Below are 23,026 nucleotides of genomic sequence, written 5' to 3'. Positions count from 1 at the left end.
TCCTGGCGCGCCCTCCTCCTGGCCGGCCGCACCTCCCCTTGCTCCTTTATATACGGGGGCAGGGGGCACCCCTAGACACACAAGTTGATCCACGTGATCATATTCTTAGCCATGTGCGGTGCCCCCTTCCACCATAATCCTCGATAATATCATAGCGGTGCTTAGGCGAAGCCCTGCAACGGTAGTACATCAAGATCGTCACCACGCCGTCGTGCTGACGGAACTCTTCCCCGACACTTTACTGGATCGGAGTCCGGGGATCGTCATCGAGGTGAACGTGTGCTAGAACTCGGAGGTGCCGCAGTTTCGGTGCTTGATCGGTCGGGCCGTGAAGACGTACGACTACATCAACCGCGTTGTGCTAACGCTTCCGCTGTCGGTCTACAAGGGTACGTAGATCACACTCTCCCCTCTCGTTGTTATGCCTCACCATGATCTTGCATGTGCATAGGATTTTTTTTGAAATTACTACGTTCCCCAACAGTGGCATCCGAGCCTAGGTTTTATGTGTTGATGTTATATGCACGAGTAGAACACAAGTGAGTTGTGGGCGATATAAGTCATACTGCTTACCAGCATGTCATACTTTGGTTCGGCGGTATTGTTGGATGAAGCGGCCCGGATCGACATTACGCGTACGCTTACGCGAGACCGGTTCTCCCGACGTGCTTTGCACAAAGGTGGCTAGCGGGTGACAGTTTCTCCAACTTTAGTTGAACCGAGTGTGGCTACGCCCGGTCCTTGCGAAGGTTAAAACAGCACCAACTTGACAAACTATCGTTGTGGTTTTGATGCGTAGGTAAGATTGGTTCTTGCTTAAGCCCGTAGCAGCCACGTAAAACTTGCAACAACAAAGTAGAGGACGTCTAACTTGTTTTTGCAGGGCATGTTGTGATGTGATATGGTCAAGACATGATGCTAAATTTTATTGTATGAGATGATCATGTTTTGTAACCAAGTTATCGGCAACTAGCAGGAGCCATATGGTTGTCGCTTTATTGTATACAATGCAATCGCGCTATAATGCTTTACTTTATCACTAAGCGGTAGCGATAGTCGTGGAAGCATAAGATCGGTGAGACGACAACGATGCTACGATGGAGAGCAAGGTGTTGCGCCGGTGACAATGGTGATCACAACGGTGCTTCGAAGATGGAGATCACAAGCACAAGATGATGATGGCCATATCATATCACTTATATTAATTGCATGTGATGTTTATCTTTTATGCATCTTATCTTGCTTTGATTGACGGTAGCATTATAAGATGATCTCTCACTAATTATCAAGAAGTGTTCTCCCTGAGTATGCACCATTGCGAAAGTTCTTCGTGCTGAGACACCACGTGATGATCGGGTGTGATAGGCTCTACGTTCAAATACAACGGGTGCAAAACAGTTGCACACGCAGAATACTCAGGTTATACTTGACGAGCCAAGCATATACAGATATGGCCTCGGAACACGGAGACCAAAAGGTCGAGCGTGAATCATATAGTAGATATGATCAACATAGTGATGTTCACCAATGAAACTACTCCATCTCACGTGATGATCGGACATGGTTTAGTTGATTTGGATCATGTAATCACTTAGAGGATTAGAGGGATGTCTATCTAAGTGGGAGTTCTTTAAGTAATATGATTAATTGAACCTAAATTTATCATGAACTTAGTACCTGATAGTATCTTGCTTGTTTATGTTTGATTGTAGATAGATGGCCCGTGCTGTTGTTCCGTTGAATTTTAATGCGTTCCTTGAGAAAGCAAAATGATGGTAGCAATTACACGGACTGGGTCCGTAACTTGAGGATTATCCTCATTGCTGCATAGAAGAATTACGTCCTGGAAGCACCGCTGGGTGCCAGGCCTGCTGCTGGAGCAACACCAGATGTTATGAACGTCTGGCAGAGCAAAGCTGATGACTACTCGATAGTTCAGTGTGCCATGCTTTACGGCTTAGAATCAGGACTTCAACAACGTTTTGAACATCATGGAGCATATGAGATGTTCTAAGAGTTGAAGTTAATATTTCAAGCAAATGCCCGGATTGAGAGATATGAAGTCTCCAATAAGTTCTATAGCTGCAAGATGGAGGAGAACAGTTCTGTCAGTGAGCATATACTCAAAATGTCTGGGTATAATAATCACTTGATTCAATTGGGAGTTAATCTTCCAGATGATTGCGTCATTGACAGAATTCTCCAATCACTGCCACCAAGCTACAAGAGCTTCGTGATGAACTATAATATGCAAGGGATGAACAAGACTATTCCCGAGCTCTTCGCAATGCTGAAAGCTGCGGAGGTAGAAATCAAGAAGGAGCATCAAGTGTTGATGGTCAACAAGACCACTAGTTTCAAGAAAAAGGGCAAAGGGAAGAAGAAGGGGAACTTCAAAAAGAACAGCAAGCAAGTTGCTACTCAAGAGAAGAAAGCCAAACCTGGACCTAAGCCTGAAACTGAGTGCTTCTACTGCAAGCAGACTGGTCACTGGAAGCGGAACTGCCCCAAGTATTTGGCGGATAAGAAGGATGGCAAGGTGAACAAAGGTATATGTGATATACATGTTATTGATGTGTACCTTACTAATGCTCGCAGTAGCACCTGGGTATTTGATACTGGTTCTGTTGCTAATATTTGCAACTCGAAATAGGGACTACGGATTAAGCGAAGATTGGGTAAGGACGAGGTGACGATGCGCGTTGAAAATGGTTCCAAAGTCGATGTGATCGCAGTCGGCACGCTACCTCTACATCTACCTTCGGGATTAGTACTAGACCTAAATAATTGTTATTTGGTGCCAGCGTTAAGCATGAACATTATATCTGGATCTTGTTTGATGCGAGACGGTTATTCATTTAAATCTGAGAATAATGGTTGTTCTATTTACATGAGTAATATCTTTTATGGTCATGCACCCTTAAAGAGTGGTCTATTCTTCTTAAATCTCGATAGTAGTGACACACATATTCATAGTGTTGAAGCCAAAAGATGCAGAGTTGATAATGATAGTGCAACTTATTTGTGGCACTGCCGTTTGGGTCATATCGGTATAAAGCGCATGAAGAAACTCCATACTGATGGGTTTTGGAACCACTTGATTATGAATCACTTGATACTTGCGAACCGTGCCTTATGGGTAAGATGACAAAAACACCGTTCTCCGGTACTATGGAGAGAGCAACAGATTTATTGGAAATCATACATACAGATGTATGTGGTCCGATGAATGTTGAGGCTCGTGGTGGATATTATTATTTTCTCACCTTCACAGATGACTTAAGCAGATATGGGTATATCTACTTAATGAAACATAAGTCTGAAACGTTTGAAAAGTTCAAAGAATTTCAGAGTGAAGTTGAAAATCATCATAACAAGAAAATAAAATTCCTACGATCTGATCGTGGAGGAAAATATTTGAGTTACGAGTTTGGTGTACATTTGAAAAAATGTGGAATAGTTTCGAAACTCACGCCACCCGGAACACCACATCGTAATGTGTGTCCGAACGTCGTAATCGTACTTTACTAGATATGGTGCGATCTATGATGTCTCTTACTGATTTACCGCTATCGTTTTGGGGATATGCTCTAGAGACGGCCGCATTCACGTTAAATAGGGCACCATCAAAATCCGTTGAGACGACGCCTTATGAACTGTGGTTTGGCAAGAAACCAAAGTTGTCGTTTCTGAAAGTTTGGGGCTGCGATGCTTATGTAAAAAAGCTTCAACCTGATAAGCTTGAACCCAAATTGGAGAAATGTGTCTTCATAGGATATCCAAAGGAAACTATTGGATACACCTTCTATCACAGATCCGAAGGCAAGACTTTTGTTGCTAAATTCGGAAACTTTCTGGAGAAGGAGTTTCTCTCGAAAGAATTGAGTGGGCGGAAAGTAGAACTTGACGAGGTAACTGTACCCGCTCCCTTATTGGAAAGTAGTACATCATAGAAACCTGTTTCTGTGACACCTACACCAATTAGTGAGGAAGCTAATGATAATGATCATGAAACTTCAGAACAAGATACTAATGAACCTTGTAGATCAACCAGAGTAAGATCCGCGGCAGAGTGGTACGGTAATCCTGTTCTGGAAGTCATGCTACTAGATCATGATGAACCTACGAACTATGAAGAAGCGATGGTGAGACCAGATTCCGCAAAATGGCTTGAAGCCATGAAATCTGAGATGGGATCCATGTATGAGAACAAAGTATGAACTTTGGTTGACTTGCCCAATGATCGGCAAGCAATTGAGAATAAATGGATCTTCAAGAAGAAGACTGACGCTGACGGTAATATTACTGTCTACAAAGCTCGACTTGTCGCAAAAGGTTTTCGACAAGTTCAAGGGATTGACTACGATGAGACCTTCTCACCCGTAGCGATGCTTAAGTCTGTCCGAATCATGTTAGCAATTGCCGCATTTTATGATTATGAAATTTGGCAAATGGATGTCAAAACTGCATTCCTGAATGGATTTCTGCAAGAAGAGTTGTATATGATGCAGCCAGAAGGTTTTGTCGATCCAAAGGGAGCTAACAAAGTGTGCAAGCTCCAGCGATCCATTTATGGACTGGTGCAAGCCTCTCAGAGTTGGAATAAAATCTTTGATAGTGTGATCAAAGCATTTGGTTTTATACAGACTTTTGGAGAAGGCTGTATTTACAAGAAAGTGAGTGGGAGCTCTGTAGCATTTCTGATATTATATGTAGATGACATATTACTAATCGGAAATGATATAGAATTTCTGGATAGCATAAAAGGATACTTGAATAAAAGTTTTTCAATGAAAGACCTCGGTGAAGTTGCTTACATATTGGGAATTAAGATCTATAGAGATAGATCAAGATGCTTAATTGGACTTTCACAAAGCACATACCTTGACAAAATTTTGAAGAAGTTCAAAATGGATCAAGCAAAGAAAGGATTCTTGCCTGTGTTACAAGGTGTGAAATTGAGTAAGAATAAATCCCCGACCAATGCAGAAGATAGAGAGAAAATGAAAGATGTTCCCTATGATTCAGACATAGGCTCTATCATGTATGCAATGCTGTGTACCAGACCTGATGTGTGTCTTGCTTTAAGTCTAGCAGGGAGGTACCAAAGTAATCCAGGAGTGGATCACTAGACAGCGGTCAAGAACATCCTGAAATACCTGAAAAGGACTAAGGATATGTTTCTCATATATGGAGGTGACAAAGAGCTCATCGTAAATGGTTACGTTGATGCAAGCTTTGACACTGATCCGGACGATTCTAAATCACAAACCGGATACGTGTTTACATTAAACGGTGGAGCTGTCAGTTGGTGTAGTTCTAAACAAAGCATTGTGGCGGGATCTACATGTGAAGCGGAGTACATAGCTGCTTCAGAAGCAGCAAACGAAGGAGTCTGGATGAAGGAGTTCATATCCGATCTAGGTGTCATACCTAGTGCATCGGGTCCAATGAAAATCTTTTGTGACAATACTGGTGCAATTGCCTTGGCAAAGGAATCCAGATTTCACAAGAGAACCAAGCACATCAAGAGACGCTTCAATTCCATCCGTGATCTAGTCCAGGTGGGAGACATAGAGATTTGCAAGATACATACGGATCTGAATATAGCAGACCCGTTGACTAAGCCTCTTCCACGAGCAAAACATAATCAGCACCAAAGCTCCATGGGTGTTAGAATCATTACTGTGTAATCTAGATTATTGACTCTAGTGCAAGTGGGAGACTGAAGGAAATATGCCCTAGAGGCAATAATAATGTTATTATTTTATTTCCTTATATCATGATAAATGTTTATTATTCATGCTAGAATTGTATTATCCGGAAACATAATACTTGTGTGAATACATAGACAAACCAACCGTCACTAGTATGCCTCTACTTGACTAGCTCGTTAATCAAAGATGGTTATGTTTACTAACCATAGGCATGTGTTGTCATTTGATTAATGGGATCACATCATTAGGAGAATGATGTGATTGACATGACCCATTCCATTAGCTTAGCACCCGATCGTTTAGTATGTTGCTATTGCTTTCTTCATGACTTATACATGTTCCTATGACTATGAGATTATGCAACTCCCGTTTACCGGAGGAACACTTTGTGTGCTACCAAACGTCACAACGTAACTGGGTGATTATAAAGGAGCTCTACAGGTGTCTCCAAAGGTGAATGTTGGGTTGGCGTATTTCGAGATTAGGATTTGTCACTCCGATTGTCGGAGAGGTATCTCTGGGCCCTCTCGGTAATGCACATCACATAAGCCTTGCAAGCATTACAACTAATGAGTTAGTTGCAAGATGATGTATTACGAAACGAGTAAAGAGACTTGCCGGTAACGAGATTGAACTAGGTATTGAGATACCGACGATTGAATCTCGGGCAAGTAACATACCGATGACAAAGGAAACAACGTATGTTGTTATGCGGTCTGACCGATAAAGATTTTCGTAGGTAGGAGCCAATATGAGCATCCAGGTTCCGCTATTGGTTATTGACCGGAGAAGTGTCTCGGTCATGTCTACATTGTTCTCGAACCCGTAGGGTCCGCACGCTTAAGGTTTCGATGACAGTTATATTATGAGTTTTGATGTACCGAAGTTAGTTCGGAGTTCCGGATGTGATCACGGACATGACGAGGAGTCTCGAAATGGTCGAGACATAAAGATTGATATATTGGAAGCCTATATTTGGATATCGGAAGTGTTCCGGGTGAAATCGGGATTTTACCGGAGTACCGGGAGGTTACCGGAACCCCCCGGGAGGTATATGGGCCTTAGTGGGCTTTAGTGGAAGAGAGGAGAGGTGGCCAGGGCTGGGCCGCACGCCCCTCCCCCCTAGTCCGAATAGGACAAGGAGAGGGGGGCGGCGCCCCCCTTCCTTCTCTCTCTCCTCTTTCCCCCTCCCAAATCCTATTCCAACTAGGAAAGGGGGGAATCCTACTCCCGGTGGGAGTAGGACTCCTCCTGGCGCGCCCTCCTCCTGGCCGACCGCACCTCCCCTTGCTCCTTTATATACGGGGGCAGGGGGCACCCCTAGACACACAAGTTGATCCACGTGATCATATTCTTAGCCGTGTGTGGTGCCCCCTTCCACCATAATCCTCGATAATATTATAGCGGTGCTTAGGCGAAGCCCTGCAACGGTAGTACATCAAGATCGTCACCATGCCGTCGTGCTAACGGAACTCTTCCCTGACACTTTGCTGGATCGGAGTCCGGGGATCGTCATCGAGCTGAACGTGTGCTAGAACTCGGAGGTGTCGTAGTTTCGGTGCTTGATCGGTCGGGCCGTGAAGACATACGACTACATCAACCGCGTTGTGCTAACGCTTCCGCTGTCGGTCTACAAGGGTACGTAGATCACACTCTCCCCTCTCGTTGTTATGCATCACCATGATCTTGCGTGTGCGTAGGAATTTTTTTGAAATTACTACGTTCCCCAACACGCCCACCCCCCTATGGCGCACCCCCTGCCTCGTGGGCCCCTCGGTGCTCCATCGACGTACTCCTTCCTCCTATATATACCTACGTACCCCAAACGATCAGAACAGGAGCCAAAAACCTAATTCCACCGCCACAACTTTCTGTATCCATGAGATCCCATCTTGGGGCCTGTTCCGGAGCTCCGCCGGAGAGGGCCGTCATCACGGAGGGCTTCTACATCATCATAGCCCCTCCGATGAAGTGTGAGTAGTTTACCTCAGACCTTCGGGTCCATAGTTAGTAGCTAGATGGCTTCTTCTCTCTTTTTGGATCTCAATAGAAAGTTCTCCCCCTCTCTTGTGGAGATCTATTCGATGTAATCTTCTTTTTGCGGTGTGTTTGCTGAGACTGATGAATTGTGGGTTTATGATCAAGTCTATCTATGGATAATATTTGAATCTTGTTTAAATTATTTTATATATGATTGGTTATCTTTGCAAGTCTCTTTGAATTATCCGTTTGGTTTGGCCAACTAGATTGGTAGTTCTTGCCATGGGAGAAGTGCTTAGATTTGGGTTCGATCTTGCGGTGTCCTTTCCCAGTGACAGAAGGGGCAGCAAGGCACGTATTGCATTGTTGCCATCGAGGATAACAAGACGGGGTTTATTTCATATTGCATGAATTTATCTCTCTACATCATGTCATCTTGCTTAAAGCGTTACTCTGTTTTTAACTTAATACTCTAGATGCATGCTAGATAGCGTTCGATGAGTGGAGTAATAGTAGTAGATGCAGAATCATTCCGGTCAACTTGTCACGGACGTGATGCCTATATACATGATCATGCCTAGATATTCTCATAACTATGCTCAATTCTGTCAATTGCTCAACAGTAATTTGTTCACCCACCGTAGAATACTTATGCTCTTGAGAGAAGCCACTAGTGAAACCTATGGCCCCCGGGTCTATTCTCATCATATCAATCTCCATCACTTTAATCTTGCTTTGCTTTTTTACTTTGCCTTTTACTTTTCACTTTGCATCTCTATACCAAAAATACCAAAAATATTATATCTATCAGATCTCACTCTCGTAAGTGACCGTGAAGGGATTGACAACCCCTAATCGCGTTGGTTGCGAGTAGCTATCGTTTTGTGCAGGTACGAGGGACTTGAGCGTGGCCTCCTACTGGATTGATGCCTTGGTTCTCAAAAACTGAGGGAAATACTTACGCTACTCTGCTGCATCATCCTTTCCTCTTCGGGGAAATCCAACGCAAGCTCAAGAGGTAGCAGGAGGAAATACAGATACGGTCCACCTCTCAAGCCTCTAGAGAAGTTACCGTACGAGATGACCGTGGAAGAATACAAGAAGATCGTGCAAAAAGAAGTGAAGGACTTCTTTAAAGGGGCGAAAGCAGAGAGACATCCACCTCCGGAGGAGAAGGTAGATCCGGTGAAAGCGAAGCGCACTCTGGCTGCCCTGACAAAACCACCAAAGTCTCCGCCGAAAGGCAACTATGAGCGCATTATTGGAAAGACATTTGTCGAAGCGGAGCGGTCGAGAAGTACTGTCAGTGATCAAAGGATAAAAGAACGACGAGCTGGGAAACAAATTACCCAGCTCGGCGAACAAGCGAACAAATCGTACCCCCCGCTCAAGGTGTCTAGCGACATCGTCGCTAATGATCCGAGGATGGTGCCAGGTTATAGGAATCTTGGAGATTACCTGCCCGACGATGTACATTATGATTTCTTGGAGGTAGAGGCGGTACACAGATACGAGTATGGGAAGCCTCTCATCAATGATGAAAGATCTCTAACAACGATGATGCGAAGATTGCATGATTGGTACATGAAAACCTGCAGAGAGTCTGGGGGGAGTAATACTTTGACGCTGAGAGTTAGAGAGGAGGGACTAGTAACCGTCTTAGACTCGAGATGAAAAGATCCCCAGGAGTATGCAGACATGACTCAAATCCTCGAGAAGTAAGTTAAATCGATCATTATCCACCATATCAGCAACTTTGTTCATTTCCTGATATCAAGTAATTGTTTTCTTTGTCTGGCAGGGTTTGGAGAAAATTCACCAAAAAAGCTCCGGGACTGCCGAAGAAGCTGCAATTTAGATACCCGAAAGTAAGTACTATAGTAGCATGTTCCGCGCGTCTCCTAGTGATTCGAGCGCTAGTTTCATCAATACCATTTGGCATGCTTGCTTATCAGTTTGATTGACCTCTATTTCTTGTAAAGTGGTTCTGGCAGGATCAAGGGAATGATTTCTGTGGATACTATATTTGCGAGTCCATCCTCTACATGACCTGTGAACGGGGGTACTCTGACGAACAATATGAAGTGCGTAAGCAATAATATTCACAATTTTATTTTATTACCGTCATTTGTGTTGAGTTTCATTTATTCATATATATATATATATATATGTATTGACCACCTTCTTCAAATTAGATCTTTCGGATGCGGGATGAACTCCTACCACCAGATCGTATCCGAGCAATTCAAGAGGAATTGGCGGCATTCTTCCTTGACCACGTGATCGCTGAAGACGGAGAATACTATGTGGATCCTGTGTTCATATATAATTAGGAGATTATATTGTAAGAGATAATTATTGCATATATGTAGCCGGTAGTGTTGGATAGATATACGAGAACTTATTGTTCGACCAATCTCTTGGAGAAGGAGAGGTGGTCGATATCACTTCTCTCTGTATGCATATATGTTCATGACGATCTTCTGTTTCCTTCGTTTGCTTACTAGCTAGCTAGCATGTCTAGTCCTCTCTATACGTATGGATAGTACGTAGCGTCGACCAAGCACGGACATAAGAGAGGACACTTCTCTCTATTAATTAGCTAGCTAACACAATATATGAAACACCTAAATTAACCCTCCAAAACCCCCAACCCCCCCCCTTCAAAAAAAACAAAAACAAAAACCCCAGCCCCTGAAATGCTGACGCGTGGATGCCTATTGGTCCCGATTGGTGCCATCAACCGGGACCAAAGGCCCTCCTGCCTGGGCTCGGCGCACCGGCCACGTGGAGGCCCATCTGTCCCGGTTCTGGACTGAACCGGGACTAAAGGGCTAGGGCATTAGTAACGACCCTTTAGTCCCGGTTCAGAAACCGGGACAAAAGACCCTTACCAACCGGGACGAATGGGGTTTTTTCTACTAGTGCACCTCTTCTCTTCCAGCTTTCCATCGACCCACTTCAGACAATTTTGGAGAAGGCCACCGAGGAGCACATTCTTAGTCCCATCAGCCACCGATCGGCCTCTGTGAGGATCAGCCTGTACGCAGATGATGCCGCACTCTTGTTAAACCCAAGCAAAATGGAGGTGGCTGCCCTCCAAGAAATTCTGGCTGCTTTTGGCAATGTTTCAGGGCTCTGCACCAACTTCAACAAATCTGCTGCATACCCAATTGCTTGTGAGGAAGAGGTCGTTGAGGAAGTTCTTTCAGATTTTGAGGGGGACATCAGCTCTTTTCCTTGCAAGTACCTCGGGCTCCCACTGAGCCTTAGAAAACCAAGAAGAATTGACTTCCAAATCCTAATTGACAAGATCGCTGCTAAGCTTGCAGGTTGGAAAAGAAAGCTGATGAATAAAATGGGCCGGCTGACACTTATAAACTCGGTGTTAACTTCTATCACAACCTACTACCTGACTATGTTCGCCCCCTCAAAGTGGATCATCAAGAGGATCGACAAGCTAAGAAGGAATTTTCTGTGGAAGGGAGAAGAGGAAGCAAGTGGTGGGCACTGTGCGGTGAACTAGAACCAAGTGTGCTCCCCAAAGAAATTTGGTGGTCTTGGAATTAAAAACCTTGCCCTCTATAGTAGATCTCTCAGATTGAGGTGGGCCTGGTACACATGGAAGTCACCCTCTCGGCCATGGGTTGGAATCCAACTCCCCTGCTCCAAGACTGATTTGCAGCTCTTCAACGCCTCTACAACCATCAGACTTGGTGACGGAAAATGTGCACTGTTCTGGAAAAATGCGTGGTTGAACGGAGCGGCGCCAAAAGACATTGCACCAAACCTTTTCTCTCTGGCCAGACGGAAGAATGACACTGTCAAGAATGCACTACACCAGGGCCGCTGGATGAAGGGCATCGAGAGGCTCTCCACTACTGCTGATTTGCTAAGCTTCATTGACCTATGGCATCAGATCAACCAAATCACTCTCTCTGACCAGCCTGATGAGATTGACTGGAGATGGACTAGCAACAACAACTACACCGCTGCCTCGGCCTACAATGCCCAGTTCACGGGATCCATCATGAAGCCCCAACTTAATGCAATCTGGAAAACAAAGGTGGAGGGGAAAGTTAAATTCTTTGCTTGGCTCCTGGTTCTGAATCGCCTGCCCATGGCTGACAGGCTCCGTGCGAGAGGACGTGATCATAATGACACATGCTCCCTTCGTGACCAAACTATTGAATCGGCATCCCACCTAGTCTGCCATTGCCCCTTCGCCAAGGAAGTTTGGCACAAATTGGCTGTCCTGCAACCTGATGCCCAACTGCCACCCACACAACCTTTCAGATCATCGGCGGCCTGGTGGAAAAGTTTTCTCCATGGCCAGCGAGCACATGCTGCAACTGCGCTCTACTTTGCTTGGAATGTTTGGAATGAGCGAAATCGTAGAATCTTCCAAAACCAGTCGGCTACTGCTGGCATGGTAGCTTGTTTGGTGCATTCGGACCTGGCTTCGTTAGTTCTGGCCTCAGCCAGGCCTGTGTAATTAGCTTTACTAGTAGAGTGCCCATGCGTTGCCACGGGCTTTTGAAATATTTTTGTTGAGTTGTATAAACATAATGACTGTTTAATTTCACATGTAGAGATAAGATAGCATGGGAATGCCGGTGCCTTGTCACGTGCCACGAAAATATTTTGCTGGAATTATGTAAACATAATGCATGTCAAATTTCACATGTAGAAACAAGATAGCACGGGCACAATCGGGTGTTTATCGTAGTCCAATTCACTTGCAATGTAAATTGATAAAAAATGATAAATTAATGATGTATACATATAAAGTGATGATCCAACTAAAATTCTATTATAAATTAATATCTAGTTGTTGCGCTTAAGAAATTTTCACACAATTCTTTTATGGAAAGATATACAGAACGATGTGTTCTCGTTGATGGACATATACAGAGGGGTTACAACTTGCATCCCTAGAGCTGGCGACACAATTCTTCTATGGAAAGATATTCCGATCGATGACGAACCCCTTTCCAACAAGCTGCCACACATGTTCTCTTTCACAAGGGAGGAGGATATTTCTATAGTGCAATTCCAAGACAGACCACGGGCTTCTAAAAACTTTTACCTCACTCTATCAATCGAGGCGCTACATGAATTAACATATCTACAGAATCATATGAATGATCTATACTTGGAACCAATGATGGCTGATGAATGGATTACTTGTTGGGGAGATGTTCAGTTTCGGCCCAAGAAATTCATCAACTTCTTCTTCAGAGAACTGCAGCCACCCGCATACATCACAATGATCTGGAAGACAAAGTGTATCATGAAACTTAAAGTGTTCACCTGGCTGATGTTAATGGACAGAGTCAACATAAGGGACATGCTCCACCGGAGACATTTTGATATTGAAGTCACTCCTGTCTTTTGTGCAACACCCACTGGAAACGAACAAACACCCATTCTTTGAGTGCACCTTCATATTCAATGGGATACCAACTTGGAGCTTCAGGAGATGTTTGATGCAGTGAAGTCTTCATGGCCACACCCATTGTTCAATGCAATCAAAGTCCCGGCCGCCTGGAACATTTGGAAACAAAGGAACAGATGCTACTTTGACAAGATTGATGCATCCCTGTATGATTGGAAAAGAGCACTCAAAGCTGACTTGGAAAATCTCAAATTCAAAGTTAATCCTGAATTGGTCTCCTTTCTTGATAGCTTTATCCCAAACCTATCTCTGTAAATCATAGTTGCTTTCTTTTTATTTGCTTCTTGGCCATGTAATTAACCAGTACTTTATTTTGAGTAATATATAATAGTAGGAGACTCCTGTTGTTTTCAAAGTTAAAAAAATAATAATTCCCGTAAAATATCATGAATGTTGTTTTTAGCTTGATTCACATGATATTTGAGTAAGTATAATAAAAAAACTTCTTCATTAGCTTATATACACATCTTGCACAAGCAACGTGTAACGGAGCTTCATGTCGAAGGACTTAAAATATGCAACGGAAAATACTCATGGTGTTAACCGGACAAACTAATTCTTTACCATTCCACCAGAGCATAAAAAAACATAATAGCCAGACATATTTCTGCATTTCCTAAATTAGTACTCCCTCCGTAAACTAATATAAGAGCGTTTAGAACACTATTTTAGTGATCTAAACGTTCTTATATTAGTTTACAAAGAGAGTACTATTTTAAATATAGTGATAACAAAAATAAATATTGGTACTTTGAATGTCGAAGGTTTTGTAGTACATTTCTTGGAACGTTACAAAATTTCTGTGGTTTCCAGTTTTTCCCCTCGCTCACTCACCCACTCACTCAGTCGCCTCTTCACGCTCATTCCCCTCGCTCACCCACTCCACCAAATCCCTAGCCCGCGGCGGCGACGCACCTCCCCCTCACTCGCGTCGGCGAATCAACCGCGTCGCCGCCCTTCTCCTCAGGCGTCGCCGCCGGGCCTTCTCGTCTGCGTCGCCTCTCCCTCTTGCCCGCATCCTCTGCGTCACAGTCGAGCCAAAGTTGGATATTTTAGCGAGGTCGAGTAGGAGCGTGAGAAGCGCGGGCACGGCGGCCTTGTCCTGCTCGAGGAAGGCGGCGACGGATGCTAGCGCTCCTCGCCGCCATCGACCTGCAAGGAGGAGCGCCGTGTTGGACGCTGCCATCTCCGACGCTGCTGGTACTCCTCCGCCGCTACGAGTGCCCCGTCACCTGCGCCCAGGTCAAGCGCGAAGTCGAGCTCCCCATGCTTGACCTGCAAGGTTATCATCCTTAATTTTCCCCACACCTTTCCAATCTCTGGAGCCTAGGATTCGGGGAAAGGCAAGGAGAGATTTTGGAGCTGATTGTGATTGTGATTGTTGATGTGGATGGAATATGGATGTAGATGTAATGTGGTCAAGAACTGCTCTCTGCCGCGGGAGTAGATTGGAAAGGCTGCTGCTGCTCCTGTACAATGCGGTTGCTGCTGCTCCTGTACAATGCGGCTGCTACTGCCACTACCACTCGCCGATTCGGGCATGGTAAAGACCACTCGGTTGCACTACTCCATGTGTAGATGACTGAACTTGGGTGTGAGCATTTTGATGCCTCTGAATTTAGTAAACTCAGTACTCACAGGAGTACACTTTCAGTACTTAGGAGTACATTCCCCCTAGAGTATTTTGTACTACAGGAGTACTTTCAGTACTGTAGGAGTACTTGTATTGTTTCTTAGAGTATTTGCTTGGAGTAAATATTGTAGTTTAACTGAAATCAACATTTCTGAAAATCATGTTTATCAATGGGTTGTAAGTACTGAAATCAACATCTCTGAAATCATGTTTGTCATGTTGTAGTATTCTTTTTGTCAGGATTTTAGTACTCTTGCTTGGCTCAAACCAAACTGATTCTACTGTAATACTCATGCTGTAGTATTATTTTTATCATGCTGGAGAACTTTGATTGATCTAGTGGGCTCAAACCATACTGATTTTTAGAGTATACTCCATGTTACTTCCATTTCAGAGCACATTCTTGGAGTGGATCTGCATTTCAAAAAGTTAACAAGTGGGAGTACATGGAGTACTACATTTTAAGTCGAGGAGAAGATGGTAACTGCTCCGTGATGATGCCACCAGCACCTACGACTTCCTCGACCACCACCACCATGATGACGACTTCCTCGAACGTGGTGAGTACTCCTCCAATGCTTGTACTCTTATCAATGTTTACTGCTGTGATCATGGAGTAGTTAGCTGCTGTTATCATGGCAGGAGTAATGCACCATTAGTTGGTAAGAAATAATGTCAGTATGAAACCTCTCGACATTAACTGTTTTTTTTGTGAGGAACAGTACATGGTTTCAACTTTATTTGCCCCATTCCATGTTCTGAAATCATTACCAAATCATACGAAGCATGATAACAATGTTCAAGCTGATTTGGTGAATCCGTAGATTACATCTTACTGTGTGTTCCCAAAATATTCAGCATTGCAAAACAAAGAAATATTAAATACAAGTTTCACTATGGATGATAGTGTGAAACAATATATCATATTTTCTTTTTCCTGGGAGCATCATGGACCAACTTGTCAATGTAACCTCGGTTGTATACTACATCTACATCCCTGTCAATGAACATGTGCACTATTGAACTATCTATGCATCTACATCTCTATGAAGATACATATACTACTGCATCTTGGATGAATACTATTGTCAGTTTACTCGCATGAGCCATTCAAGGAAAGTAGTCTCTCAGTTCTAGTGTACCTAGATGTACGATGAAACGAACTTGTGAACCAAAGCAATTTGAGTTGACAACCGGACAGAGGAAGCGGGCAAGAGATGATTTATTTATGGGCGATGATGATTTGCTACAAATACATATACTGCTACCTTCCATGCATGTCAGTATCTGATGCTACCACTTGATTCCCTGAAGATTGAAGAACCACCCCCTACCATTAACAAATCATTTCATATAAACTACTGTACCTAGCAATGTAAAAAATACAAAAAGGATAAAATCACTAACCTGTCATAGAAAAAATGGCACACTCCTGGCCGTCCTGCATGTTTTGGCTTCAATTTCCCTCGCCTTGCATGTCACTGCGTCCTTAAGAAAAACAAACACATTGATAATTATAATTAAGAACTTCGCCTACAACAAAACAAAACCAGCAGAAACTCATCGCTTTCATTGTCTTCAAGACCCTCATTGTCCTCTAATAATATAGTTTGAGAGAAGTCCACATTACCCCTCGAACTTGTCTTTGGCTTCACTTTACAAACCTCAGAATTGTGTTCGTTCAAGTTTCATCCTTCAACTTTATAAACCGTTCATAATTATAAGGGGTCTGCTTCAGTATACCCAACCTTCTCTTATTTTATTTATTAGAACATGCCGATGTTACATTATTCTGAACTTCCCATCTTATTTATTAGAACATGCCGATGCCACTGAAAATTATGATTACTATATCCGCACAGCCTCATACCTGGACTACTTGGGTAATTCTCATCAACATTTCGTATGAAAGGCGCATCAAACCCTACCTGATTCCCCTTGTACGTATGATCAACAAAAAAGCCGTAAGCTGTATACAGAAACAAAGATGAACACCCATAAGCATAAACTGTTTCGTATGAAAGGCACATCGGGCAGTACCATTTGAATTTTCTGGTACATATGCACCATAAACATGTGTGAGATTACTCGCCGCCGGCAACGAAGCAACTTGATGCACACCCACCCGTAGCAAACTTGTTCCATCTGATTTGTTCTTGCCTGGATCAATACAAAGCCAATGATATATAGGCAACAAAGTATGCAGGCAACATTCTCAACATTGAGTAGCTATATCGTCAACATTTTCCTTTTCCCTTTTATCCTCAGCTACCTAAATACCCAGATAGAACTCTGCTTGCCCAACAGCTCCACATGCTCTGACTTCTTCTGTCTTTTTAGCTTCTCCTTGTTCCTCCAGCTCTCGGCTTCTCAACTTCTAAGATCTTTCTTTCATCTGTACATCATCACATGTGCGCTATAGGTGTGCCTAAAGATGCATTTTATTGCCACTAACAAAATGGTGAGCTATTCTAAAAACAGGCACACCATGATAATTAAGGTAAAACAAGGTTGAGTCTCATGGGCAGTACTACAGACAAATAGGAGTCCTTGTTTCCTGTAAGAGGTTCATATGAAAAGTTAAGGCAATGATAATTAGTAAGACTGACGCTCCGAATTAAAGCCGATTGGATGAGGTAATTCGTCAAAGAAGTACAATGCAAAGCTGAAACAATGCAAGTGAATTAAAAGAGGGGCTGATGGAAATTGAGCTTCAAGCGGCGACATCCTTCGTGGCATATGTAATACAACCGATTCAGTTCAAATATGTATTTATTATGTTAGCATGAAGGGTAAAAAGAAAGGGGACAAACTAATCTTATGTTTAAGCATACAAAAAAAGTAAAATCTAAATAGTGATGTGATCACTTCCTTTTAAACAGCTGTTACGATCAGGTCAGAAGATTGAAAAACTATAATATTTATAACAATGGAATAGAGGGGCTACTACATTACACACTTATGTTTCTACTCATTCAGTTGAGGAAAATCCATGATGCACAAAACAAGATCAATTTCATCCATCTGATTGTTAATGACCACAAAATGACATGATACAAAAGAAAATAGCATGTGCATTTAATAGAAAGTGCTTGTGCATTGCTACTGGCAATAATGGAGATAACTGAATACCATGTGAATTTAACGCAAAATGAAGGTTCCAACCAAAGATTCGAAATACCCATCACCTCCATGACATGATAATTTAGAATGACATATGAGTGAATATCACCAAAAGGAGGACCTCCTATGGTGTAGGAGGCTTAAATCTGATATATCAAGATCAAAGTCTTCTCACCATAATGGAGATAACTGAATACCATGTGCATTTAATAACACAAAATGAAGGTTCCGACCAAAGATTCGAAATAACGAGAACCTCCATCACATGATAATTTAAAATAACATATGTGAATGTATTTGTACTATAAAGTTATTCAATGTGCCATGTGATAGGAAAGAGAGAAAATATGCCTAGGTAGGTTCTTACTACAATTGTTGCTCCTGCTACTAATTACCAGTTACTTCAATCAATAGCTAAAAAGTATTTTAACGTTTTCTCTGCCCTAAAAAGTATTTTAATGTTTTTCTCTGCCCCTGCTCTTGGATTTGATTGCAGACTTGATTAGCCTTACCGAATCTTAGAGTTGCTTCGCCAAGGCGTGTCGTTTTTCGCCTTCCCATTGCATTCAACAAAATATTTTCCTATCACTCCCTTTAGCTGATGGTTCATCCCCACATAAGATGTACCTGATGCTCCCTGGAAAACCACATTTGTGTATCTTCTGTTACATACATGAGATTCTCTAATGCGTGTTTAGGCAGGAGCTAGCATATTAGGAATGAAACATACAAGCCAGTGAACACTGGATTCACGCACAACCACAGGAAATCCCTCCAAACTAAACTAACCTGTGAATCCCGCTTCAGCGAGGCAGGTGAGGAGGAGGGTTACCAGAGGCTGGAGGAAAATGAGAGCAGGGACTGCCCGCCGAGCATCCCCATCGCTGGCGAGCCGAGCATCCCCAGCCGGTAGCAAGGGACAAGGGAGCAGTAGGCACTACGTACCTCCATTATTATAGTTAAATGTCATGTCTGGACTGACCTTTCCTTCTTCCTGGGCAGCCAACACTTTGTAGTTGGAAATACTATCAGTTTACACTCCTGATGAAGTGGTAAAAATACATAATTGAGAAATAGATTTACCCTGATAATTGCTTGCACTGCACACTTCCTTACATTTGAATTTGCAGATGATTCTTCAAATGGGAGATGTTCCAAAATTTAGTGATTACCTGATGTTTCAGATGATGATCAGGATGATTGACAAGGAAGAAATGTTCCACAGGCTTGCTATCTGATTCATCGGGGTCTGGTGGTATGTTCCGTACAAGAACCTACAATAAAAACACATTGATGACTCAGAATCAAAAGAATAATCAGAGAACCATTAATCTAGATAAGATCATTGTTGTATGCAGCATTCTTTTTTCTAGCAAAGGGATCTAAACTGAGCTCATGTATAAGTTGCAATCACAAAGGGATCCCATGGCCTCAATCCTCATCTCCATCTCTCTATCCTGATCTGATTCTCTCCGTCTTGAACCAAATAGAGAAAAGAGGGGAGATGAACCTGAGGGAGGAAGGCGATCGCATGGTGGCGAACGCAGGAGGAACCGGAGGACGGGAGCATGGTGGTTGATGCCTAGGGTTTAGCGCAGGTCGTGGCGGCGTCTCCTCTGGGAGGTCGGCGGCGTGCGAAGGCGAAGGCGTACCTCAGCAGAGGTGTCCAGATGGCGACCCAGAGGTCCACAACGATGGCGGCGCCGCCTCCACGACCCCTCGGAGCCGGCAAAGGGATCCGCGGCTAGCGCCTGGGATCTGCTAGGCGGCGGCGTTCGCGTCGCGAATAGATCCAGGGGTCGTCGCTCCTTCACCTCGTACGTGCGGGCGATAGGTTTAGGTTTTTTTGTCGCTGGTTAATTTTCGTAGGTCTTTTATCGTTGGTTAACCTTCGTAGGTCTTTTTACGGTCGTACGTGCATGGGTGGGGGTTGGGGTCTCAGCACGAGGTTTTTTCGGTTTGTGATGGCTAAGTCAAAGGTGGGAGGATGTACCAAAAAAAACCATAGGAGGTGGGACTAAAAAAAACCTGGAAGCGAGACTACCAACTGCTCCATTAGGAGTAGAGATTGTCTTTCTGACTGTTAGGGCATCTCCAGCCGGCCCCCCAGGAAGCCCCCCAGGAGCTTTTTTTCAGCGCCGGCGGTCAAAAACGCTCCCAGCCACAACCCCAGGGGCTCGTTTTGCGCCGGTATTAGCCAAAAACACGGCCGGCGCTCGTGAGAGAAACCCAACAACCTGGGGGTTGGCCGGGGCGCCGGCACTACTTTTTTGCATGCGAAACCCCACACGTCGGCCTCTATCTCCACATCTCTCTCTCTCTCCCCCGTCGCTTTCTCCGTCCCCACCTCCCCTCTCCCCGTCCACTCTTCTCTCTCTCCCCGGCCAAGCACTCCTTGCTGCGCTCCCGCCCGCAGCGTCGCCTCCGCGCCCGGCCGCAGCTCCCGCCCGCAGCGTCGCCTCTGGAGCTACGTGGGACGGCGCAGCCGACGCGGCCACCAACCGCTGCGCCATGGATCCCGACGCCGAGATCGCCTTCGACTTCCCGCCCTACCTCTGCCAGTACAAGAGCGGCCGCGTGCACCGCCCGGGCGGCGACGCCTTCGCCCCCACCGGCACCGACCCGCTCACCGGCGTCGTCTCCAAGGACATCCACTCCATCCCCGCCCGCGCGCACGTCTACCTCCCGCCCGACGCCTCCGCTGCCACCGCCGCGGCCCCCGGCAAGCTCCCCGTCGTCGTCTACTTCCACGGCGGCGGCTTCGTGGTCGGCTCCCCGGCCCGCCCCTCCGGCAACGCGCTGCGGGGCGCGCTCCCGCCCGGCCTCCTCCGGCTGCGCCGCCTCGAGGCGTTCAACGGCAGCCACCCGGTGCTCCCCGGCGCCGTGAACCTCATGGCGTACGACGCGTCTGGCAACGGCTTCGAAGGCCCCGTGGACGCCGCGGCGGTCTGCGCGTCCTTGCCAGGCTCGTGCGTCGCGCTGGAGCCGTCCTCGCGCGGTGCCTCGGCGACGTCGGGAAGGAGCGGGTGGGGGTGGGGGGGGGCAACGACTGAAAGAGATTGGAGCCCCAGAGTAAAATTCTCGCCGGCAGCCTCCCAGGAGGCGAGAAAAATGCCTCCTGGGGAGGCCAACGGCTTGAGATGCCCTTAGCCCTTACGCCTTTTGTGTGTGATTTCTCTCATGTATATTCCTAATCTTTAATGCAAAGGCAGAGCACCTGCCATTAGCCCTCAAAAAAAGCATGCTGTGAACTTGTTCATCTACGAGGCTTCTCACAACTCAAAAGGGTGGGGAGAAAAGGTAAGTGTATGTCGATATATAGATAGCACGGCCTTGTCATGATCAGATCGGATCAGATTAGTGTGAGAGCAAATCACCAAAAGCAATGGTGGTAGAGGTTGACATCCTTGTATGCATGTGAGTGACTCCACCGGGCCCAGCAGCTGCTACTCTTCTTCCTTGCTCATCATCTGGTGATTGTCTGACTGGTGTACATGTACGTGTTGACCAACTTGTGGGGCAACAAGAGCTATCTTATCTACACACGCTGAACTTAATTATGTTTTGTATGACCCAGCTGAGCATTAGGTGTTGGTTGCTAGAGATGGATCGACGATAATTTTTTTTAGAGTAATAAGGGCAGGAGTAGCATGGTTTCTGCTGCTCGGTTTCCCTCCTTTTCAGCTGGAAATTATAATCTCTAGCCTATCAGATGTCATTGTTGGTATTTATCCATAGGGACCATAAGACTCAAAGGTGATGTTAATTGTAATTAGATCAAGGGTCAATGGGAAGAGACTTAAATATTACATTGCTGGTGATCCAGTATGAGTGGAGGTAAATGTTTTGCACTTGATCACCCTCGAGAAATATTTTATCTATCTGTTTCTATCTATCATCTATAACACTATGCTCCCTAGTTTTTAAGGCCTCACAATCAATTGAGGTCTCTATCTTAAAATTGTGTCATCCGATTTTGACCGGGCCAACAATTTCTCAAGGAGCTCTCATTTTCAATTCTTGTAACTAGCATGGTGACCTGCCCATTTGGGCGGCTAGATTATATACATGTTCAATATCAATGGATACAATTATCTCAAATTTCAGCAATTTTGACATGCTTTTGAAAGCACGAGTTTGACCATTATTTATATATGAATATACCTTGATAAAATGTAAACAATTACTATGCGAAATAATCCATCTAAGTAAAATTATATACATCAACACCAATAGGTAACTAGAATACTAAAGCATGAATAGTTTGTTGCAATACTTATCAAATATCTTTTAGTGAAAATTTTCAACTAAGAGTTATAACCTTGTGCTATCATTATCCACCCGCGTCATCATTTCTAGTACTATTTTAAAATACATTATTTTATGTATGCTGTCGTCTCTGTGTATATAGATGCTACACTCATAAACATCTTATGTTGTCGCTTGCCCATCTAATTTATTGTATTCATTGCTACATATTCACTGAAATTTGATAATCCTATACTCTAGCTCATTACTGCAGCTTATATACATGTTGATCTTCATTACTGCAGCTTATATACATGTTGATCGTGCACATGTTGTTTAAGTCAAGTTGCATTCTTAGGAGCTACTAAGATGATGTATTATGCACTTGTAACGCTATCACAACACCAAGTTACTTAATTTGGATGCTAGAGTAACTCACGGGTACCCATATGTAGGCAACCAGGAAGAAGGACAATTTGCCGTTAAGACTGTTCACAATCGGCAATTTGCAGCTGAGATTGTCCACAATCCACGGTTGCTCATGGATATGAAACCCGACTCTACGCCAGGATTGGATGGGTCACTGGTCACCGTCTTTCAAAACTTTTGGAAGATATCAAGTTGGTGGTCATGCCAATGTTCTAGGATATGTTTCGTCTTAACTTCAGTGTGATAACCATGATCCTCAAGATGTTATGGGGCAATATAAAACGGTAGTGATAACTAGTGAATGCCAGTTGGGAGAGGGATGGCATGCCAACATTCTTCTGTGGCAACTTTATCAAGTAGGAGGTGACAAATGCTGTTGTTTGAAAAAAATCTTACCAGAAATTGACATGTGTTTGAAGAAACAGACCACGCCATACG

At 44.3% G+C, this 23,026-nt stretch overlaps 1 protein-coding gene and 2 long non-coding RNA genes across 8 annotated transcripts; 1 reads left to right on the top strand and 2 right to left on the bottom strand.

Moving 5' to 3' along the window:
* Positions 1-13,981: 13,981 nt before the first annotated feature.
* Positions 13,982-22,968, top strand: LOC123186896 (uncharacterized). 6 transcript variants are annotated; one of them, XM_044598603.1, is made up of 5 exons: positions 13,982-14,437; positions 14,563-14,698; positions 15,183-15,348; positions 18,719-18,963; positions 19,096-22,592. In XM_044598603.1, the coding sequence occupies exon 5, from the start codon at positions 20,186-20,188 to the stop codon at positions 21,059-21,061; it is 876 nt and encodes a 291-aa protein (XP_044454538.1). In that variant the 5' UTR covers positions 13,982-14,437; positions 14,563-14,698; positions 15,183-15,348; positions 18,719-18,963; positions 19,096-20,185; the 3' UTR covers positions 21,062-22,592. The 6 variants fall into 6 exon arrangements, 4 of the variants coding, with proteins under 4 accessions (XP_044454538.1, XP_044454560.1, XP_044454549.1 ...); XR_006493736.1 differs by lacking the exons at positions 18,719-18,963; positions 19,096-22,592 and adding an exon at positions 22,615-22,968; XR_006493735.1 differs by lacking the exon at positions 19,096-22,592 and having other exon boundaries at positions 18,719-18,985.
* Positions 15,092-16,687, bottom strand: LOC123186918 (uncharacterized). Its single transcript, XR_006493746.1, has 2 exons — positions 16,196-16,687; positions 15,092-16,118 (listed from the first exon to the last, which is right to left on the bottom strand). It is a non-coding gene; the product is annotated as an uncharacterized lncRNA (long non-coding RNA).
* Positions 17,342-18,839, bottom strand: LOC123186911 (uncharacterized). Its single transcript, XR_006493738.1, has 2 exons — positions 18,701-18,839; positions 17,342-18,548 (listed from the first exon to the last, which is right to left on the bottom strand). It is a non-coding gene; the product is annotated as an uncharacterized lncRNA (long non-coding RNA).
* Positions 22,969-23,026: the final 58 nt, after the last annotated feature.

Source organism: Triticum aestivum, chromosome 1A, assembly GCF_018294505.1.
Source record: "Triticum aestivum cultivar Chinese Spring chromosome 1A, IWGSC CS RefSeq v2.1, whole genome shotgun sequence".
NCBI lineage: Eukaryota > Viridiplantae > Streptophyta > Magnoliopsida > Poales > Poaceae > Triticum > Triticum aestivum.
The sequence above is the reverse complement of the archived record's forward strand: the minus strand, read 5'-3'. Positions and strand labels throughout refer to the sequence as shown.